The following is a 21,343-nucleotide window of genomic DNA, read 5'->3' as shown; positions in this document are numbered from 1 at the left end:
TTCTGTTTGCTGCTTCTGCTGTCTCTCATTTAGTTGTGGCATATTGATGTAGGCTGAGTGCTTGCTGCAAATTCACTGTTGGATTCAGCATTTTTTTGTTTCAGTGTTAACGAGTGTGTCAAAAAATCTTTATAAAATATGATAAAAATAGGCCAATTCAGGTTCAGTGAGAGCTTGTGTCTACTTCTTAACTCAATAAAATGTTCCTGATGATGCATGTTCATGATATACTCTGGCACTTCAGCAGTGGAAACTTGGTTTTCCAGGATCTGGAAAAGCCCTAAAGCTCTGCTATTGTTGATTAGTTATGCATTTTAAGTGCAAGTGTTCTGATATTGTTACTGAGTGGATTTACATGGGAGAACAAAATGGAGACACAGCTGACACTGGAAAAAGTGCTGAAGATTACCCATTCAAGGGTTACAGAAGTGTAAATGCTGGCTCTCCACACAGGCTTTAAAGGTACCTCTGTAAAGGAGCATCTCTGAAAAATTTCTTTCAGTTAATGCATAAAAGAATATTATTTTGTATCATTATAAACTGAGGAATGATGAAAAAATAAGAAAATAACAGTATTGAACCTTTTTTTATCTGTGCTGGTTCTGTTGTATGGTTACCAATTCCCATATAAAGGTACAGTAAATTAGTGTTCAAAGTATTGTATTGGAAATAAGTAAACATATGGACTATTAGTAAATACCAGGGAGACACAGGCTGCATAGGTGCTCTTTTCTCTAACCTCTTATTCTATGTTTACATACAAGGAATCTTACATTTTAGGAAGTAGTACTATATTTCAATATGTTTTCAGACTAATTTGGGGAAAGAGGAGGAAGACTTTGTGTAATGCTAAAATCTGTACCTCATTCCACTCGTAGCACTTTATTCAAACATCCACTCTTGGAGAACAAGCAAAAAAAAACACCCACAGAAAAAAGTAGTTTTGGTAGTCCCCAAAACTACCTATTAGAATGCCTTTGAATATTCAACAGGACAGAAGCATTTTTAAGTAACATATTCACTTCTGTGTCATTTAAAGAGCTAAACTATTATGTTTTCCTTCTTTTGTGGATATGTTTTGTGCCAGTATTTCCAGCTGTTTCCATCATTTCAAATCTGTGGTCTGAAACTTAAACTATGTCTATTGTTTCACAAAGCTATGTGTGTATGTCAAGTTCAGTTAACTGTACACTGTCAAACTTATTTTAAAAAGGCTTTCAGTAATAAAGGGGCTTTAGAAAGAGTAGGAATTTTAAACATATTTTTGTATTGTAAATTTAATCTAGATGTACACTGAATGACGTACAGAAGACTTAGGATGAGAATGGTTGTATACCTGGGTCAGTAGGAATTTTCTTCACAAATATTCTGGAATTTTTGTAGACTCATAGAATATCCTGAGTTGGAAGGGACCATAAGGATCACCGGATCCAGCTCCTTGTCCTGCAGAGGACATCCCCAGTAGTCCCACCACCTAAGAGCATTGTCCAAATGTTTCTTGAGCTCTGCGAGGCTTGGTGCTGGATCACTTCCTTGGGGAGCCTGCTCCTTCCCTCTGGATGGAGAACTGCTTCCTAATATCCAAGCTAAACCTCCACTGATACAATATCAGGCCATTCCCTCAGGTCCTGGCATGGACCACCAAAGAGAAGAGATCAGTCTGCCCCTCTGCTTCCTCATGTAAGGAGGTTGTAATTGCAATGAGATCTCCCTTCAGTCTCCTCCAGGCTGAACAGACAAAGTGACCTCAGACATTGTGTATATGGCTTCCCCTCAAGGCCCTTCAGCATCTTTGTTGCCCTCCTTTGGACACTCTAATAGTTTAGTGTCTTTTTTATATTGAGGCTCCCTAACACTGCCCCCAGAACTCGAGGTGAGGCCACCCCAGTGCAGAGCAGAGAGGGACAATCCCTGCCCTTGACCTGGGCTGGCCATGCTGTGCCTGATGCAGGACCTTTTTTTATACGTGCTCTCTAATAATGCTTGATTTGTTAACTGAATTTCTTAGGGCAATATAAATAGAAGCTGTTGAATTCTGTACTTTAAATACAGATTTAAAATTTCACATGTGAAGATGTTTAGCATGAGATGGTATATAAACAGCTGGCCTTGTGCTGCTACTTCATTTCATTGTTCTCCTCTGACATCAGTGTATCAGACTTGGAGAACAGTACACTCTGACAATATGTTTAGGTTGAAACAATTACAGATAATTAGAGTGGTAAATGTCATGATATACAAGTGTTAGTGAAATATGGTTTTAATTATTACTTTGCTTTGTGTCATATTTCATCCCTTGCAACAAGCAATATGCTCAAGATGCCTTAGCTCGTTTATGGAACTTCTCCACTCCCTACTGATTATCTGTGATTAATACCTTGCTAAAAATTTGGAATTGCTTAGTTTTGTCCTAGTTGTATTAATTATCCTCTATTTTAAAATGTTACCTAATTTTATTTCAAAGTAAATTCTTTCATAGCTAAATTTATTTCTGAAATTTCTCTTCCATTCTGAAGCAAAAAAACCAACAAAACCCAACCAACAACAACAACACCACCACTTTTTTTTTTTTTAATCTGTATATTATTCACATTAGTGGAAAATAATTTGTGTTCTACCAGAAAATTTTCCTGAAAAACAAAGTGAAAGAAGGAAACATTTTGGTAATAAATATTGGGAATTGAAAATTACTAGGCCATTTCTGGTTTTACTGGCATTTTATCTCTGTACTTCTTTACTTCTGAGACTGCTGCATTTTTATGTATTTTGGAGATAAGAGTTCTCTATTCCTTTATCTTTTTTATTGAACCTTTTTTGTATCCTGTTTGTTTAAATTTCTGCCTAATTTGAAAATGTTCCAAAGTGTTTTTTTGAAACCCCTTTATTTTAAAGTTATTCTGTGTTCTTGTATCCATTTTGTTTTGTAACACAAGCTAAAAAACTGTAAAAGACAATAACATTTAAACTACTTTTCTAAGTTGGCTGACAAACTATTATGGCAGAATTTACTGATTTAAATAATATAAAAGTGACAGCTATGGTTTTTTCTAGGATGTATGTGGTTATGAGCATTGCAATTCAGGTGTGTAATGCCAATGGGTTCCTTGAATTTCAGTGATATAAAACAAGAATAGAAGCTAAAAAATTTTCTTTATCTGTTTTAATCAACTTCCTCAGGAACTTTATAAAAAGAAAGGCAGGTTGTATTGCAGTACTCTCTTTTGGTTCTTTAATCCACTAAAATTTTTACACACTCGACAATTTCGATTTCTCAATTTGGAGGGGACTGGAAATTACTGAGCTAATATAATTATCTTTGAAACATGAATTTGTAGACACATGGTTAAATTTGACACCAAATAGTAGAGTTGTTTGTAAAGGAAAGCTTATGTATTGCAGAGCTAATTGTCATTCTTTAAGGATTTCATTGGCATCTTGTTTGAGGTTGATTGAGGTGATAACAACCTAAGTGCATTAATAAGATGTTCTACAAAAGCTTTTGCTGAAGACCCTTGAAGGAAACTTAAAGATTTGGGAAAAGAGAAAGGACTTACCAGAGTAGATTATTTGTTAGAAGATAAACAAGGTCAAGTGCATGACCAATTTTCATTGCAGTAAATTACCACTGGAGTTTCATGATAGTTTGTACTGAGACCTGTGCAGTTATTTTGTTCATAAAAAGTTTGGAACAGAAAGTGGAGGTACCCATTTTTTTTTCTGTGTAGTAAAGATGAGTGCTAACAGAGAAGGTTTGTAGAAAGAGATGATAAAATTCCTAGGTAAGTGTAGATAAATGGAGGGCAAAAGGGTTGATCAAAGTTTTTAAGTAGTTTCCACACATGAAATGACTGAATAGATATTGATCTCTTTATCTGTGGAAAGATGTAAGAGGAGATGTGGTGGAGCAATTTTGAAGGATTGAGAAGGTGTTTTTTGTGTCAGAATAACAGAGCATGCGATGAAAAGAGTGATGGATGAGATACTCCCTGCTGCAGTTGTTAAAAAAATACTGCTAGTCAAAAAAATAATTGGGTGAATTTAGGATTCCTGTAATTCACTGAGTGCTGTTAAGGCAGTCACTTCTGGTTGAGTATGTCCCTCAGGGACTTTTTATTATAGGGATTTCTGAAGCCAGAATAATAGCTTTATATGAGGCAAAGGGAGCATTCTGGAAAAGTAAGAACATACCATTGCCTTGTTCTTTCTTACTTATTGTTGATAATTCACTCTGAAATAGAGACTGGATAGTGTAGTAGCCAGCCTGTAATCTTCTCAAATGCCTCTTTTTTAAATAAAAGATGCTATCTTAAGTTATCCTTGTTACATGGAATTTATGTTTCTGGATGGACTGGTAATTTAACAATATGAAAATAGAACAGAGCTTTCTTATCTTAGGTAGGCTAATTCTTCTTGAGGATGTCCTGACTGATAAGCTCCCAGTTACTGCTTTGCTAACTATGTTTTGGCTCAGAAGATTCTTCTCCTTACTCAGTTTTTCATTAATGAGGTTCTTACAATCAGTACCAATAGGAAGTCAAACTGCTTGGAAAGGGTGTGTCAAGAGGATAATATCTTTTCTAGATGACTAAAAGGTAGATAAACCTTTGTTTGTTGTGTGGTTTTTTTGGTTTTGTTATTTTTTAAAATCTGTAAGGATTGTGGAACAGCATGAGACTGCTACTTTCTGTGCAGATAAGTGGAGAAAAAGATGGAGGGAACCAAGAGGGATACAGAGGTTCCTAGTTACTACCATCCGCTTTTTGACTCTGCAATAACCAAAACAGCATTTGAAAAGTCATGTTTCCACATCTGTTAAATTGTTCTGGTACTCTGAAGGTTGGTCACTGGAAAGTCAGTGGTGTCTATTGGTGAGGCATGTCAACTCCATCAAGAATTTTTTTATACATGTAACTTCTCTTTAATGCATTTAACAATGTAAAGGTTTAGCAAGATACTTGCAGCATCTAACTTAATTAATCTGTGCTTATGAAGTTTTTATTTACTTCTATAGGACTTTGCTGAATAGCCACAATTTGGCATAAGCTGCTTGGAACTGTTTTATTTCTGATCCGTGCTGAACCTATGTGCATAATACAGATGTATTAGTGTGGATAGGACTGTTGAGATGTAAGGTTTAATTAATGAAAGAAAATGTGTTATTGCTTAGAAGTACCTAATTTAGGATATTTTTTTCTTTTTTAATTACTGCAGTGTACTGACTATGACCTAGATTATGGAACAGAATGTTTGCATCTGGCTCTGAAATACTGTAAAACAAATGCCAAACTTGTTGAAGGAACAGCTGATCTTTGGAAGGTAAAGACAATAATAATATCTAGGTACATATATATATATATATATAAAAATTAATAAAATTTGTGTATTACCATAAAAATTCAGTTGTATTTTCAATTGTAATTTATGCTTTTCTTTTTCATTTTTCAGAATTGGTTTTGTCTGAGCTCTTTCTAGAGCTCATTGTTGTAGAGAGACTTGGGCAGATAATACTTGAGGTAATCAATAAAGACAAAATTTTCCTGTAAATAGGAAAAACATGTAGGTATTTGAATGACCTCAGAATCTGGAAAACTATAAATGTGTAATCTGCAAAATGAAGAATTCTCTTTTTTGATATGACCTTTCTCCTGCTATTTCTATCTCGTTTGTCTGTTTTCCTCCACTTTTCCTATAAGGACATCACTTATTTTTTCTGATGCCAAATACCTGGCTATCAATAAGTTGATTTTTAGAGTAGTTCATTACATTCAGTAACACTGTAATATTTAAGACCTCTTAAAATAATATTTTAATTTTTTTTAACCATAATTTATCTTGTCTGGTAATTTGGGAGGTTCCTGATGTCTTGCAAAGCAGCTGTGTGTACAGGGGCCAAAGTATATGTCCCTTCTACTTCAAAGTACCACATATCACTGTTTTGGATAGTGAGACATGATTTGTTTTTAGTAGCTGTTGTGTCAAGCACTTAAATTTTTTTTTTATATTTTATTTTATTTACCATATTGAAGGATCTGGAAGCAGCTCAAATCACTGCATCTGTCTTTGACAGTAAATTTCCTGCAATGAGACATCATTTCTATTGGTATAAACATAAATATCACAAAGAAAGGCAATTTCCTTAACTTGTGGCAATTTAACAGCAAAATTTACTTGTGCATTGGTTGCATACAGAACTTCTTTTGATATCTTGTTGGGAACATACAGTTTTTCTGAAACAGTATACAGTCTGTTTTCCTATTTAGTCTTCTGGGGGACAGATAATGTCATACATATTTCATATCGTATACCAAGAACTGATGTTCTCTCAGTGGCTCCAGTCTTATTTTTCAGCATAAAGCAAAAAGATATTCCATCCAGATAAATAAGAACTGAAATAAATAATTGTTGTTCAGTTGAGGTTTCAGAGGATGTGTAAAAGAAGGACTGCAGTAAATTTACGTTTTCTAAAGTTCGAGTATTAAAAACCAGTTTCATCCTATGTGGACCTTGAATCTTTAAAGAACAGATAAGATACTCGTAAGAATTCAATTTATGCATGAGGTGCACAACCTACATAACATTAAATGACTCAAAGCTGTGGGAAAAAATTGTGTGTGTTTATATATTTTGTTCTTGAATTAACACTAATTATTATACCTGAGCACTTGAACATTAGGAAAACTAACATTTCAAAGTTGTTGTTGGAGCTAAAGCAGGAGATATTTTGTATATTTTCTGGAAACAATAGAAAAAATTAAAATCATTATCTGTAGTGAAAACAACCAAGTAATTCAAATTACTTCAGTGTTACAAATACTTATAAGTTCTGTTTTAAAGATAGTTCTTATATAGCTATTTGTAGGATATTTGGGATCAGGATGACACTAAAAAGAAACAAATTCGCTGTCAACACCAGATCTTCAGTTTCTCTGTATTTGATACCGTGGTAGTAAAATTTTCTTAAATATTCTGGGGCAATATTCTCTTGAAATGTAAAATCAACTAACAGAATGTATTTGTTGTACTCTGATATATGTGTGTGTATTGTAGTTAAAAAATTCAGTATAATAACACTTTTTAAAAATCAAGACAGATTTATAGACAATGTTGAAAGAGTGCAAAATCCTCACTTTTTCTAAAAGCAACAGATTATTTTCTAATACTACAAAAGTATCCCATACAAAGGAGATCTGTACAATGTCTTAGTGTAAGGGAGAAAATCTTAATTAAACTGAAATGCAGTACATTTGTGTATGTGTGTGATCATAACTTAGTTGTATTTGTTTTGTAAAAAGTTGTATTTTTGAATTTAATGTACATTTTTATAAGTCTGAACCATTCATCAAGCTAAATCAGTTTCTAAACATCACATAGAAGTAATTTTGGGGAATAATTTCTAAAACAATATCTTCCTAGGTACTGAAAACTTTTAGTCTGACAATTAACAAAAAAGGCACACAGGAAAACAAACTCATCTGATGATTTTTGGGGCTTTATTAAGAAGTACAATAGATTGTTTATTATGCAGAAAAGTAGAGATGTTTAATAAGTAAGACTGTTCTGCCTCTGCTATAAGCAGGTCATGTTTTCATGTTCTGTGACTGTGAGGTATTTATGTTGAGTTTTAGTATTTGGTCTAGTGATATTCTGGATTGCAGCAATAACATTCTGAAAATCTTGGACCATCAGATGTTCAAGAGAACAAAATGGAAATTAGTATTGTTACATGAAAAATGAGAATTTGAGTAATTGGGAGCCTGTGAGTTTGATATTGATCAACAAAACAAAAGGGTGTGCTGCTACAGGCAAAACTTGATCAATAAAGAGTCATATGATTAAAGCAATTAATGTCAACCAACATGGAATTTACTTATTTTGTGAAATTGTCTTCAAGACTTTATTACAACACTATAATTTCGGCTGATAAAGATGGTAGTGCTGACACAACTTAGAACTGGAAAAAGTTTGACTTGTTGCTACATGACATCTTAATTAAAAATAGGATGACTGTAATTGTACTAGTTCTTATTAAATAGATGAAAAATTAGATAATTGATATATTTCAAAAGATGATTTTCCCCATGTCTCACCAGTTTCTGCAGAAACTCTTACTGTCTCTAAGGTATTTAACAGTTGTCTGATAAACTTTGCAGACAAAGATAATATTTTTTTTATTAAAAAAATATAATTGATCAGAAGCAACGTATAAATAAGGATTACTTAGAAAATACTTTAAACTAAGCATATGCTTTTCATTGAAGCCAAATATGTAATAATAAGCACACTGATTTTAGAAACAAATGAAGTATAGGTTATATTTAATGAATTGTTCCTGGGAGTCAGTGACTTTGAATGTGGTGTAGGAATCACAGAGGTTAGGAAGTTTCCACTGTGTGGGCAAAATACCTTTGTCAGCATAGGCAGATAAACAAGCATATGAAATTAGGAAAGAGATGTTCTAGTATTACAAGTGCATCTAGAATGCTATGGAGAACTCTGAGCTTGAGATCTGTGCAACTCTTATAAATAAATTCCCTATAAATAGGGAACATCCAGGGAATCGAATTTTACATCTTAGTGAAATTGAAAGAGGTGTAGAGAAACTCTCCCTCCTTAACTGGTAAGGGGTGGTCACAGATGGTATCTGGAAAGGTTTTTCAGTGAGCTCTGCAATTTTCATGACACTTACAGGAGCTTGTATGTGAAATTAGGTTATAGGAACAAAGATGAAGAAGCACATATGAAGCATGTGATATGGTCTTCAATGATTTATTTCTCTAGGAAACAAAACATTTGCTGATGTCTGTCTCAGAATTTCAGAAGAGATGTTTTTAAAGGTTCATTCTTAACTTTTTATTCTCCTGTGCTGTTTTCTTAAAGACTGCACCTACCATATTTTAGATCAGGCTGTTTAAAAATATTTCTGTGCCTCAGATACTGTAAATGTTAGAGTGTGAGACCATTTCTGACAGACTCTAGTCTTGTTTCTTGAAAGGTTTTGGGATTATAATCTGTTACACTTTACTGAAAGTTCAGTATAAAGGCCCTCTAGAATCTGGTGAATAGAAAGAAACTTTGCAGCAAAGTCAGTCACTCAACTGGTCACTCTATCCTTAAATCTAATTTCAGGACAATGGTTCTTCCCAAGAGTAAGTAGAAATGTAAAAGTATGTAAACACAGTCTGTATGTAAACTCAGTCTGTATGTAAACTCAGACTCCTAAGATTTATCAGGATAGATTCATTCTCTGGCTATATCTCCTCTGGGACAAACTGTAGGGAAGTTAGTTTTTATTTGTAAAATAATATAATGCATTGGGGAAATCACACAATGTTATTCATCTGTGTCTGCTATAATACAGAGTTTAGTTTATGACATTTAAAGGAAAGTGTTTACAAGAATCCTTCTGTTAAAATCAAATAATCACTTACTTGGAGACTAAGATGTTGATACTGTTAGTGGTGTCCTGCTGGAAGATTTACCTTGTAGCACTAAAGCTTTTGAAATCCTGTTCAGTTCATTTAAAAAAAAAAAAAAATAAAAAATTATTCAGGCTCTAGAAAAAAAATTCAGAAAGTCCAGTAAAATTTTATTTGGCATAAAATGAATTTACAGTAAAAGCAAATATAAATATTTAAGAATCATGTCAGTTCAAGTCACTGCTGATCATTGTGAAGATATTGCAACCAAAGACTGTTAATGTCTTGCGTAGATGCTGTTATTTGCAAAGCCTATTATTGTGAATGTCAGCCACTATGAGGGTACAAAGACAGATATGAAGGGTGTTTTTGCAAGTACCAAGTAAGTATTCAGCATCTTATTGTTCATCTAACTTGATCTGATTAATGTCTTCAAGAAGAATTTGATGTTAATTAATTTTCTGAAAGCTCGCACAGTCTACTTGTAGTCTCACTGACTCTCACTGGTTAATTGGGCTCTCATTAACAGTAATAGTCTTGCACTACTGAAAAATTGCACCTGTATTAATAAAAGCAAGAACAAGGTTTCTCCCTGGCTGTCATTTTTATGATCCCAAGTTCTGTTAAAAATTAATCTGTTAGCAATAAGATTAGAGTAAAATGATTGTGTAAAAAAATAGATGCATTATCATGTTTTCATGATTTTTCAAAGGATTTAAAATACTTTTAGGTTTCAAATAAGTTCTAGGCAGATCTAAGTGTATGGAAAAGGGGTTTTCTCAAGTCTCCAGTAGTTTCTGCAACCTCTGTTCTCATAAATTGCCAGTGATATTTTACCAAAATTAAGAAATTGACAATATCACTTGTTTATGGTGTTTAAAATGTAAAGAATTGCCTTTAGGGCATTGTTTTATTGGTTTTACATTCCTTCCTGCTGTGTTAAATCTAATGAGGCTTGTCTGTCCTTTAGGTGACCTACAAGCGGGATCTGTATGCAGCTGAATCAATCATTAAGGGTACGTGTTTGTCCTTGTGACTTCAGTTTGCATATTCCCCATTGTAATTAAGTATTTTGTGTGTGATTGTTCAAAATGTCTTTAAGAAAAGTTATATGATGGATAAAATGTGCTTCGGCAAGTTGTTTTAGCTTGTTTACAAGAATCTTTATATGAGACATATTTATTTACTTCTCTCAGAATACAGAACCTTATAAAAAGCTGTGTATATTACAGACAAATAGAGATTAATTTTGAGGGACCTTATAATGAATAAAAAATTAATTTTTTTCTTTAATTTGCAGGTCAGTTCTGAATATGTTCCGTCTTTCTATTCTATGTAGTAGAGTGAAAATTAAATATTAACTCTTGAGGGCTCTTCACTGTTTTACATATAGGCAGTTGTTGCCTAAATTGATATAGCAGTTATGTGATATTAAGGTATTTCATTAATTTATAAATATTTTCTTGAACAGTTGGTTAACCTCTTTTTTCTGGTAGCAGTGGTTTCATACCAGTTTAAGACTGGATTTAGCCTTTATCTAGGTGGACTCACTCTAAAAACAATGTAGGAAAGGAAGAATTCTCAAATACTATATAATGAGATGTTTACTGTAAAGTGATAGGCAGTGATTCAGGGGACCCTTGCCCAACTCCTTGTTGAGAACTGAGGGATAAAACCCCAGAAACAGATAAAGAGAAAGGGACTTCCCTTTGGATTAAAAACTCCTTTCTAGAGAAAAGAATGCAGTTTCTATGTAAGAAAATCAGAGCAAAATCTGTGTGCTATTGTGGCATGGTGGGTGACTGGCTAGTTGCTCACTCTCATTATTACAGTGAGCAAATATTTAATATTGGATGCATTGTTAGAACTACCTAACTGAATTCTTCAGGCACAAATCAAAAAGATAGATCTGGGAAGCCTGGAAATTTCTGGTTCTGACAGGTGATGGGCTCTCATTTTCTTAGCTAGAAGCCTGGGATTTTTGAAAATCCTACATTTTGTAGGATTCTTAGAAGTTTCACATTCATAGCTTTCAAACTTAGGATTTCCAAACATTTTGAAGGAAAGAAGGTGGCAGGGAGTAGTTGACATGAATTTACAAACCAGAAATTATGCTTGACCAACACAATAGCCTTCTAAAATGATATGTGTAGTTTGGTGGATGAGAGGAGGGCAATGGATATGGTTGACTTGATTTCAGCATGGCTTTTTTCACTAACTCCCATGACATTCTCATTGACAGTCTGATGAAGCAGAGACTAGAAAAGTGGATGTGGATTGAAACTGGCTGAACTGTCAGGCTCAAAAGAGTAAAGTCCAGTTGGAGCCCAGTCATTAGTGGTCTACCCTCAGGGTCTATGACAAAAATCTTCACTAATGGTCTGAATGAGAGGACAGAGCACCCTCAGCAAGACAACAGATAATGTAGTATTAGGAGGAGTAGTTGATAGTCTGGGTGGTTGTGCTGCCATTCAGAAGGCCTTGACAGGCTGCCGAAATGGGTATACAGGAGTCTCATGGATTCAGCAAGGGGAAATGCAGCTCCTGCCCTTGGGGAGCATCAATACAGGCTGGGGACTGACCAGCTGGAAGGCAGGTCTGCAGAAAAGGCCCTGGGAGGTCTTGGTGGACAAGAAATTGAACAGGAGCTGGCAACACACCCCTAAATTGAACAGGGTCTGTCAACATGCCCTTTATGGCAAAGAAGGCCATCAGCTCCCAGGGCTACAGTAGGCAGAGCATTTACCAGCAGCAGGCTGAGGACAGTGATCCTTCCTCTATGTTCAGCACTGGTGAGCTCACATCTGGAGTGTTCGGTCCACCTCTGGGTTTCCACATCAGGGGACAGATGGTCATACTGAAGAGAATCATGCAAAGAGCCATGACAATGATTAAGTAGTGGAACTTAATCAGTGGAATCAAATCTTTCAATTGAGGATTTGCTGTGAGAGCACGGACTGTTGTGTTTGGAGAAGAGAAGGCTCACAGGGATCTTAGCAGTGTGTATAAATGCCAGATGGGGCACAGTGAAGAAGATGGAGCCGGACTCTTCCTCAGTGGTCAAAAAATTACAAACTTGAAACAAAACTAACCTTGATCCAAATGAATTTCCATGCTTCTGTGTATAAAAGGCTTCTAATCTCCCATGTCTTTAAAGAAGATTACTTGTTATATTAGTTTTATGTATATATATGTGTGTGTGTAATGTTACCACTTTTTTTTTTTCCTTAAAGTCAGTACAAGATTTTTCAGCTGTTGCTTATTAAAAAAAGTAGTTTTTTTAATGTCATTTAAAATAAAAATGAAGACCATCATGATGGTCAATCAGGTTAATCCCTTTTCTTATCTAATGTCCTCTTGCTGTGGTAGCATGCAGTATATCTGCTTCAGTAGCAGGAGTAGACTTGTTATGGTGGTCTCTATGAAATCTGTACTTTAAGATTGTTGAAGTTTAGATTTGCTTCTTGCTGCATTGCATGAGTTCAGGGAGCAGAAGCTGTATGTGTTCTTTGCTCATTATGGAAGTAGCATAATGAATCCTTCATAGCAAATTAGGACACTGCATAACAGAGTTATCTTACATAATTAATTATCTTTAATGGGGTTTTGAATTGGCACTGTTAGTCCTCCAAGATAGCAGTTTGAAAGTTGTGCCTTATCTATTTTGTGCCCTTCAAAAAGCTGAAAATCTCAGATCTTCAAGTGGCTATAGCATGAATTATTTTGGTAGTGGACAGTTGAACCATGTAAATTAATATTAGGCAGATGATTTATGCACAGTTCATTCCACACTTAAGGCATATTTGAGGGGAGAATATATTTTTGTCCTTTGGAGCATCATTTTGATGTACCCCTGTATGGCATCATTTTGTCTTATGGTTGTTAGTTTTACAGAATAAATCTTATTAGCTGTGTTCTGCTGTGCTGTGCTGCACCTATGGGAAACCTTCAAGGACAGGTCACCTTAGAGAATATCAACCATCCTGCAAGCCAAGGCATGCTCAGTTAGGCCTTTCCTACAAGCTGGGTAATTGACTGTATCACAGTGTCTGCTTTTCTGAGTTCAGAACCCACTACGTGGTGCTATATTGTAGAATCATGGAATCATAGAATGGCCTGGGTCGGAAAGAACCTTAAAGACCAGCTAGTTCCAAGCCCATGGCTACCAGCAGGGGCACCTTTCACTAGATCGGGTTGCTCAGGGCCCCATCCAACCTGGCCTTGAACACTTCCAGGGATGGGGCATCCACAGCTTCTCTGAGCAATCTGTTCCAGTGCCTCACCACCCTCACAGTAAAGAATTTCTTCCTAATATCTAATCTGAATCTAATCTACTCTCAGTTTGAAGCCATTGCCACTTGTCCTATCACTACTTGCTCTTGTAAGTGATGTGCTCCTGCTTATCACTTTTTGTGCCATATAGAGTGCCTGAGGGGGAAGTCCTACATGGCTGTCAAGTTGAGTTGCAAGATACCAGCTCTCTAAATGCCACCTTGCATGCTGTCAAGATCCTCTGGAGATATCCCAGAAGCTGAAAGTATGGGCTAGGAGGGTGCTGGGTACTAAGGTCTCAGGCCTCACAGTACTCCCCACCGCTCTTTCAGTCTTCACTGCTGATTTGTTTATTATCAAGTTACCCATTTACTGTGCTGGATGCACATTTTATCTCTGGATGAATTCAGTAGTGATGAAGAACTATTGAGTGTACATGTTTAATTTTGTGACTACAATTCCAAATTTTATGTCATCTGCAGTTTATATTTATTAGTGATCAAAATTTTTGCTTTTCTTCAGGAATTCAACAGATTTCAGCTTGCTAAACTTGACTCAGGTGGAAGTAAGAAAAACACATATCCCTACATGCATTTGTTTTACCTTAGATATTTATATGCTTGCTTATCATTCTTATTCAAGGCAACACAAAGAAACATTTCACTGATGTAAATAGACTAATGAGTTACTTTTCTTTTGAGACTCTTTTCTTAAAACATTTCTTTTTAGTTTCCTAACTTCCTCAATTCTCTTTTATAAAAAGCAAATTTAATGTTTTTCTTTAGTTAAGCAGGTATAAACTTGTAGAGTATGCAGACAAGGTGGCACACGCCTATTTTTAATAGTCTTGAAGTAAGAAAACATTGTCTTACAATAAGGGTGACTCATCTAGAAATGTAGTTAAGATCAGGCTAATACAAAACATCCTAAAAAAATTCCATTAGGATTACTGCCCTCGAGGTAGATAACTTTGAACTCCAGTTGCAACATGTAAACTTTAAATGGTGCTTCTCAGAAGAAGTTTGTAACTTACAGTTTGACTCTCTGTCCTCCTCCTCCTCCTTCTTGTTTTTCTTTTCTCAAGAGCCTTACTTTATAAATTACTTTTTCACAAGAGCATGCATTTTCAGATTGGATAATTTGCCTTCACATTTGGGTAAAGAAGTATCTGTTGATGTAGATAAAATGATGATTTTTGCGAGTGCCAAGAAAAATACTGTAATGCCTTCAAACTGTTTATAGCTTTTGGGAGCTATGTATTGTGAGTTGTGTTCTGTGGAAAAACCATGTAACTTTTTATAAAAATAAAAATAGAGATAAGCCTTGTTTAGCTAAGGATGAAGATCTTATGCGAGGTAGGCTGGGCATGCTTATGAACCAATGGCTGTTCTCAGCTCTGAGCCAAAGAAATAGACTGCCAGGTGGGGAACACTCCTTGGAATAGCTACTGCCAGGTGAAAACAACCCTCTTTTCTTGTCTTCTGCTACAAAATGTTCCTTTCTTTCCTGTGTACTAATATTGGTAGAGTGAGTGTCAAGTTTGATTTTTAGTTTTTGTGGCTATAGAGACATGAGGAATGGGTAAACAACAACAAAAATTGTTAGACATTTTTGGTTACCTATATTATTAAAATAACAGTTTCAGCTCATTCTGTTGAGCATGAATGAGTGCTTGGCAGTAGTTACTTAATTTTTCTTCTATTTACAGTAGTAGCATCTCATAACAAAGATATTTCTAAAGATGCCAGAGGAAACCATACTGAATTTCTAGACCAGTCAAACCATTGCTGTGTAGAAAGCGCTAATAGAATTCTGATAAATTAATTTACTACTTGGAATTAATTGCAAACTTCAAAAGCATTTTTATGATTAGGATGTGCTTCCAAAATAATAGGAAATGTAATAGCAGACTAAGAATGGTGTGGTATGAGCATGTTTTCAAAAACAAGTGTATGTACACACATATATGTGCAATTAAGAGAGAAAATTCATGTCTGTAGGCTAAAACTTATTTGCCATTCAGATGCATTTTTTTTTCTTATGGTATTAGTTCTCTAGGATATGATATTTATTATCTTTAGACAAACAAAGTATTACTTTAATTGCTGCTTGTTTGTGGCATGCTCTTCAAGGTAAACTTCTAAGTCTTCCATTAGAGTACACTTAATACATCATCTAACTATAGTAGTTCCATAAACATGCACATGTTTTAATTTATAATTGGGTATGATCCTAGGATAAAGACTGTGGCAGGTGTTGCTGAATAATAATGTGATCTAAAGCTTTCAGGATATCAAAGGAGGGTGTGGAAAAATTTAAAATTAAGTTTTCTGATGTAGAAAAAAATAGGTTTAAGGGAATAAATTCTGAAATCTTGTAACAAATTTAGATTTAATGAAAAAAACACCTGATAGGGAAATTTAATGTTTAAATTTGACAGTGTAAAGTTGTAACTATTTTTTATTTCATGCAAAAAATATGTTCTGAGTGTATGTTAAAAGTATTGGAAGGGATCAAATGTGATGCATGTGAATAAGGAACACTACATTATCAAGTACAGCTGAAATGAAGCTGGTAGGAAATGGGTGATAGGTGTTGGGGAGAGGAAATTTGCAGGGAAATAATATATTTAAATAAGAGGAAGCCAAAGCAAGGTACAGAGTTTGATATGTAATGTAATAGTGAGAAAACAACTTAAAAAAGCATTGGGCAGATGAAAAGGAAATTCTAGCAGAAAGAAGTTAAGTAGAACTTAAGTAGTTAAGTAATAGTGGTTCATTGTGGGAGGACTGGAGGAAACATGAAAACCCAGCCAAGGGAAGTTCCAACTCACAGACAACCAAGAAGTGAATAGGTTGGCTGGATTGATTGTATGCCAAAGCAATAACGGGTTGAGTGACCAGGCCTGAGCTTGTGGGTGATCCTGCTTTGGGGAGTTTGAACAAGAGACCTCCTGAGGTCCCTTCCAGCCTCAATTATCCAGCGGTCCAATGGAAAAGAAAATGTTTTTAGCTGAATATTAAAATTCTTTGTGACGTGGCCATGCTGTGGCTTTCCAGAATGACTATTTTGTTCACCCAAACAGAATTCTGAAAGCCAGAAATGAAATGCTGCACACAGTTTTACTGTCAGGCAGCAAAGCTCATGAAATCTGTGGAGTTATGAGCCAGCACTCCAGCTGTGCTCACTGGGTTCAGCGTGACTATGCTGAATGACAGCTCCATCAGCTTAGCAGAAATGGGACATGGGCAGTCTTGAGGAGGAAGGCTCCACTCAGTCTTCCTTCCCACAATGCAGAAAAGGTGCAGTCTAAATTAACATATGGATGTTTTTTTGACCACTTGAAATAGTTTGGATTTAAATGGAAGTTGAGTTTCAACTCAACTAGAACAGAACTGTTGCTTTACTATGATGATTTTATAAATTATAGTTTCCTAGACTTCCTTTACTCATTCTCTTGATCATTTAAAAGCATGCAGCATGTTTTCAATGTGTGTATTATCATTACTTTAAGGTTCTCCTACTTTTTAAACATACTTTCCCCTTAAAAAATTATGTTTATTCTCCAGATAAAAAATACAGGTTTTCACACTTCATTGGTTTTACTCTCTTCTTTATTAAACTCGGCCTGCAAATCTTAGTTGCTTTTTTTGTAATTGCCTCTCCTTTCTCATTTATATTACAGGAAATTAGAGATCTAAGAGGGCTGGAGAGAGTAGTGAGATGGGTTTTTATAGCTGCAGCCTTTGAACGATCTTTTGTGAGAATATTTCTGACACTTGCTGTTTATTACAGTTTTCTTTTTAAAAATAACTGTTTGAGCCTAAGTTATGGTGCCTTTTTGGATTCCACAGCCTTCTTCCACATGTGAATTTTCGTAATAGCTCCAATCTGACCTTCTTCATTAAATTACGTAGTTCAATAGAGTCTGAGTTCTTGAAATCTGATATGCTAGTCTGGTTTATTATGTATATCTATCTTGTATCTGCACTTTGTGTACAGGACTAAATTCAAGTGGCTCTTGCTCTGATTTCAATCTACCCATTAGTTTCTTTCTGCTGATAAGAAATGAATTCAATATGGTTTTCCATTTTTTCAGACTGCAAAGTTATTCTCTATTAAGTAGAAGCCAACTGTGATGCATGTTCAGTATACTTCTTTGACCAGTGAATCTATGGGAAGATAATTTCTCCCACAATTGTGATATCCTCTGATTTCTAGTCCTGTGAGAACTGGCCATGCATTTTTTTAATTCTCACTTCCATCTGGTTGAGATGGTTTATAAGCAGATGTTTATTGTTCTGTCCCTTTCTTCCTCCCTCCCCATACTTGCTAACTTAATACAAAGTCAGTTGCTACCACTATTTTTGTTGTCACATTATAAAAATTGGACATGATAAATATCCATGATTCAAAAAATCATTCTAATTATCTTTTGGAATTCTCAGTGGTTAATTCACTTCTCCTGCTCACAGAAAATTGCCTAAAAATCACAAGTCACTTTCAATAATTTTAACTCAGCAAGTTTAAAATTAATTTTCAGGTCTTTATGTCTATTTTTATAAAGAAGTCTGTGAGTTTACAATAGAAAGTGAGATGTTTCTGCACTACTGAAGTTATGCATCTGATTAACTTATTGTATGGTATGTAATTATAGAAATAATTTTCCACATGCAACAAATACATATTGTTTATATCCAGATTTGTTTGAAGACCAGTTAGCCCATATTTTTATAATTTTTCTTGTCTTTCACTCCTAATTTATTTTGTGGAGGTGTTCGGTGTATTTCTGTCTCTGGAGTTTCATTGAGTTTGCATTAAAAATAATTAGACTTTACATGTGTGAAATTCCTAGTTGCTTATGGAACGGCTACCCCAAAAACATTGGAAACCTTATGTTTTGTTCTGCATGTTAATTCAGCATCCAAAGGATAAAGTCCTGAGTTAGACTTGAGAGTTTCAAACTTGAATTTCAATTTGTTGGCTTAAAGATAGGAAAAAGTTCACTAAATCTAAAACCTGAAGTCAGCAACAAGAGAAATTACTAATTTTCTGAAATACTGGCTTTGTGGAACAGATCAGGCAGTAACTTTAAACTGTTTTTCCTGGTAGCAGCAAAATACTGTATTTTGCCCCACCAGTAAAGGATCTTGGAAGTTGCCCAGGCCAAGATCTTTGTCATGACTTTGCAACTTCTTTGCTATTGAGGGGAATAGTTACATCTTCTGTCTCCTTAAATGGTATCACAAATAACTTTTTTTGGCAATTTTTTAGTTTGTATTGTTGGGAATAGGATTTATGTTACCTCCTGTTTTTTTTTTCTTTTTTCCCCTTTATTTACTCAATATTACTTACATTGCATTTAGCTGTCTGTTGAAGTGAAAAGAGGGATGAAATTTTCAAAAAGTTTTCTTAATTGTCATCTAGAGGACCTGTACAAATATATTTTAATAGATTTAAATGGGCTTTGGGGACAGGCCTTATGTAATGATTTCAAATTGTACAAAATAATATAAAATATAATTAGAATTTTTAGATGTATATTATATAAATTACGTAGTTGCATTAACTGTACATTGCAGCCTTTAAATTTACAGCTGTTGAAAATGTTCTGTCAAGAAACAACAATATGTGGATTGAAGACAATGTTTAGCAGATTAGTAATTTGGATTTATTTATTTTTGCATGAAATACTAAGTTTTTTTCTTGATCACAGACAACCTATCACAACAAGTTTGTGTTATCACCAGCATGAAGGAAACTCTTGGACAAGTAGGTTTTCTCCTTCCTGAATCTCTGAAAAGCCAAATAAAAGTAAGTACGGCTCTATGGCTCTTAACTGACTGATTAATTTAATGTTTCTGGTTGCTACTACTCCTAAGAAATGGTCTAAATAATGTGAAAACAGAAGCTGAGACTTCCTGTGTCATTGTAGTATTTATTACAAGGGATTAACACCAGGTGTGGAAGTTACCAAGAAGGAAGCATCTTTTGCCCAGTTGTGCCGTAGAGGGAGATCTTACAGACCTACTTAAAATATCCGTATTAGATTAGAGGAGAAATTGATTCCAGACAACAGAGAGGCAATTTTCCTTAGATTTTGTGGATTCAGTAAGCCCAAATTGTTAGAAATATGATTTAGAGGAAATGCTTTTGTTACTTTGAAGTCTGACTTGGAGTTTGAACCAATTAAAGAGTAGGCTGTTTTTTCTTCAGAGCTGTGAATGCAAAATTGAATGAATCAGCCTTTTTGTAGAGCGATAGGGGTAAATTTCCTTCACAGTGAGTGCTCATAGGAGCCTGTGCTTTAGGATATTGATGGAATGTTCTACTGGCATTTAACTACCTTTTCCTTTTTCATTATTCCTTCTCATAGAGCTATTATATTTCCATTTTCCCAAAGATGATTAACATTTGGCAATTGCTTAAATTTAGACTGGTATTGGGGTGATTCTTAATTATATCTTACATGATGATATCGCAAGTTCCTTTTACCTAAAGAGACAGGGAATAACTGTTAAAAAATACAGATTTTCTGATTTGCATCATGTTACTTCTGCAATGGTTTTATTCATGTCTGTTGATCTTCTGCATGGTGTGTTAATTATTAGAAGGATATGTTTCTCTACCAACCTGTATTGCTGTTTTATATCTGGAAATGTCATTTGACATTGCACTGAAAGTTTTTGTTCTTAAAGAATTGTATTTAGCATAGAATCATATTTTATATCGATTAAGTGTCTACATCTAAAAGTGAAAAAAATTATCAGACTTGAATAAGATCTTTCCTTGTCTGAATTGCTGTATGATGGGGCAGAAGTATATTTCCATTTCACTGACACCAGATGCATTATTATTTCTCTTTTTCATCTCTGTGTAAACTATTCTGCTATTAGTAGGAGGACATAACTTATCCATTTATGTTTAAACAGTAAAATCTCTGACTTGATTCTAAGCTTAGAAAGAATATATGTGCGAGCCTATTCTCAAATGAAGCACAGTACCTTGTTGAGAGCGATTTGGTTTTGTGCAAAATAACTATTTTAAGCAATATAGATGTACCACACTGAAAGCTGGGCCTTTTCAAAGGGGAAAATTAGAAGGTAATTGATCTAAATAAGAGACCAACTGGGAATAATTCAGGACATATTATCTGGGACCAGTATTTTAGCATTTTAGGTACTTTTGACACTCCAGTTCTTAGTAGCAGCCATATTTATTTGCAGGGTATTTGTTGGCTTCTACATAATGTCCTTAAAGAAGAATTTAGAAGAAATTTTCTTAGAAGGATTTCTGAAAGAGGCTCTAGTTACATGGTAATATCAATAACAGGGGGAAAAAGACCTAGAAAATGAAAAGAAAATATTTTCTAAAAAATTTTGAAGGCTACAGCTGTTGCTTGTGAAGTATTTTAACAGTACTTTAGTCAGTGTTACTTTAAACAGTATGACTAATGAATGAATGTTTTCATAAAGATATCATACTGTGAAAGACAAAGCTTGAGTTTTTCCTTAAATCTGTTACTTAGCCATTTATTGTGAAGCAAAAAAACCTGAATGGGAGCTGAGAGTGTTTTCTTCTGTGTCTGGAAATTATGTACTCCTGTTTCTTTAGTGACAAAGTGCTGCTGTCACATGAAATGGAATCAACTGGAT

The 21,343-nt window shown here is 34.8% G+C and overlaps 1 protein-coding gene across 3 annotated transcripts in view; it reads left to right on the top strand.

Annotated features, from left to right (window-relative positions):
* CRPPA (CDP-L-ribitol pyrophosphorylase A) overlaps positions 1-21,343 on the top strand; it is a 106,751-nt gene that overhangs the window by 33,784 nt on the left and 51,624 nt on the right. For all 3 annotated transcript variants that reach the window (XM_015617276.3, XM_015617274.3, XM_015617278.3), the window contains exons 4-6: positions 5,212-5,316; positions 10,387-10,432; positions 19,405-19,502. In XM_015617276.3, the coding sequence (XP_015472762.1) occupies positions 5,212-5,316; positions 10,387-10,432; positions 19,405-19,502 (249 nt within the window). The remainder of the gene's footprint in view (positions 1-5,211; positions 5,317-10,386; positions 10,433-19,404; positions 19,503-21,343) is intronic.

This window comes from Parus major, chromosome 2 (genome assembly GCF_001522545.3).
Source record: "Parus major isolate Abel chromosome 2, Parus_major1.1, whole genome shotgun sequence".
Classification (NCBI taxonomy): domain Eukaryota; kingdom Metazoa; phylum Chordata; class Aves; order Passeriformes; family Paridae; genus Parus; species Parus major.
Note: the sequence above shows the minus strand (reverse complement) of the source record. Positions and strands in the feature narration are given on the sequence as shown.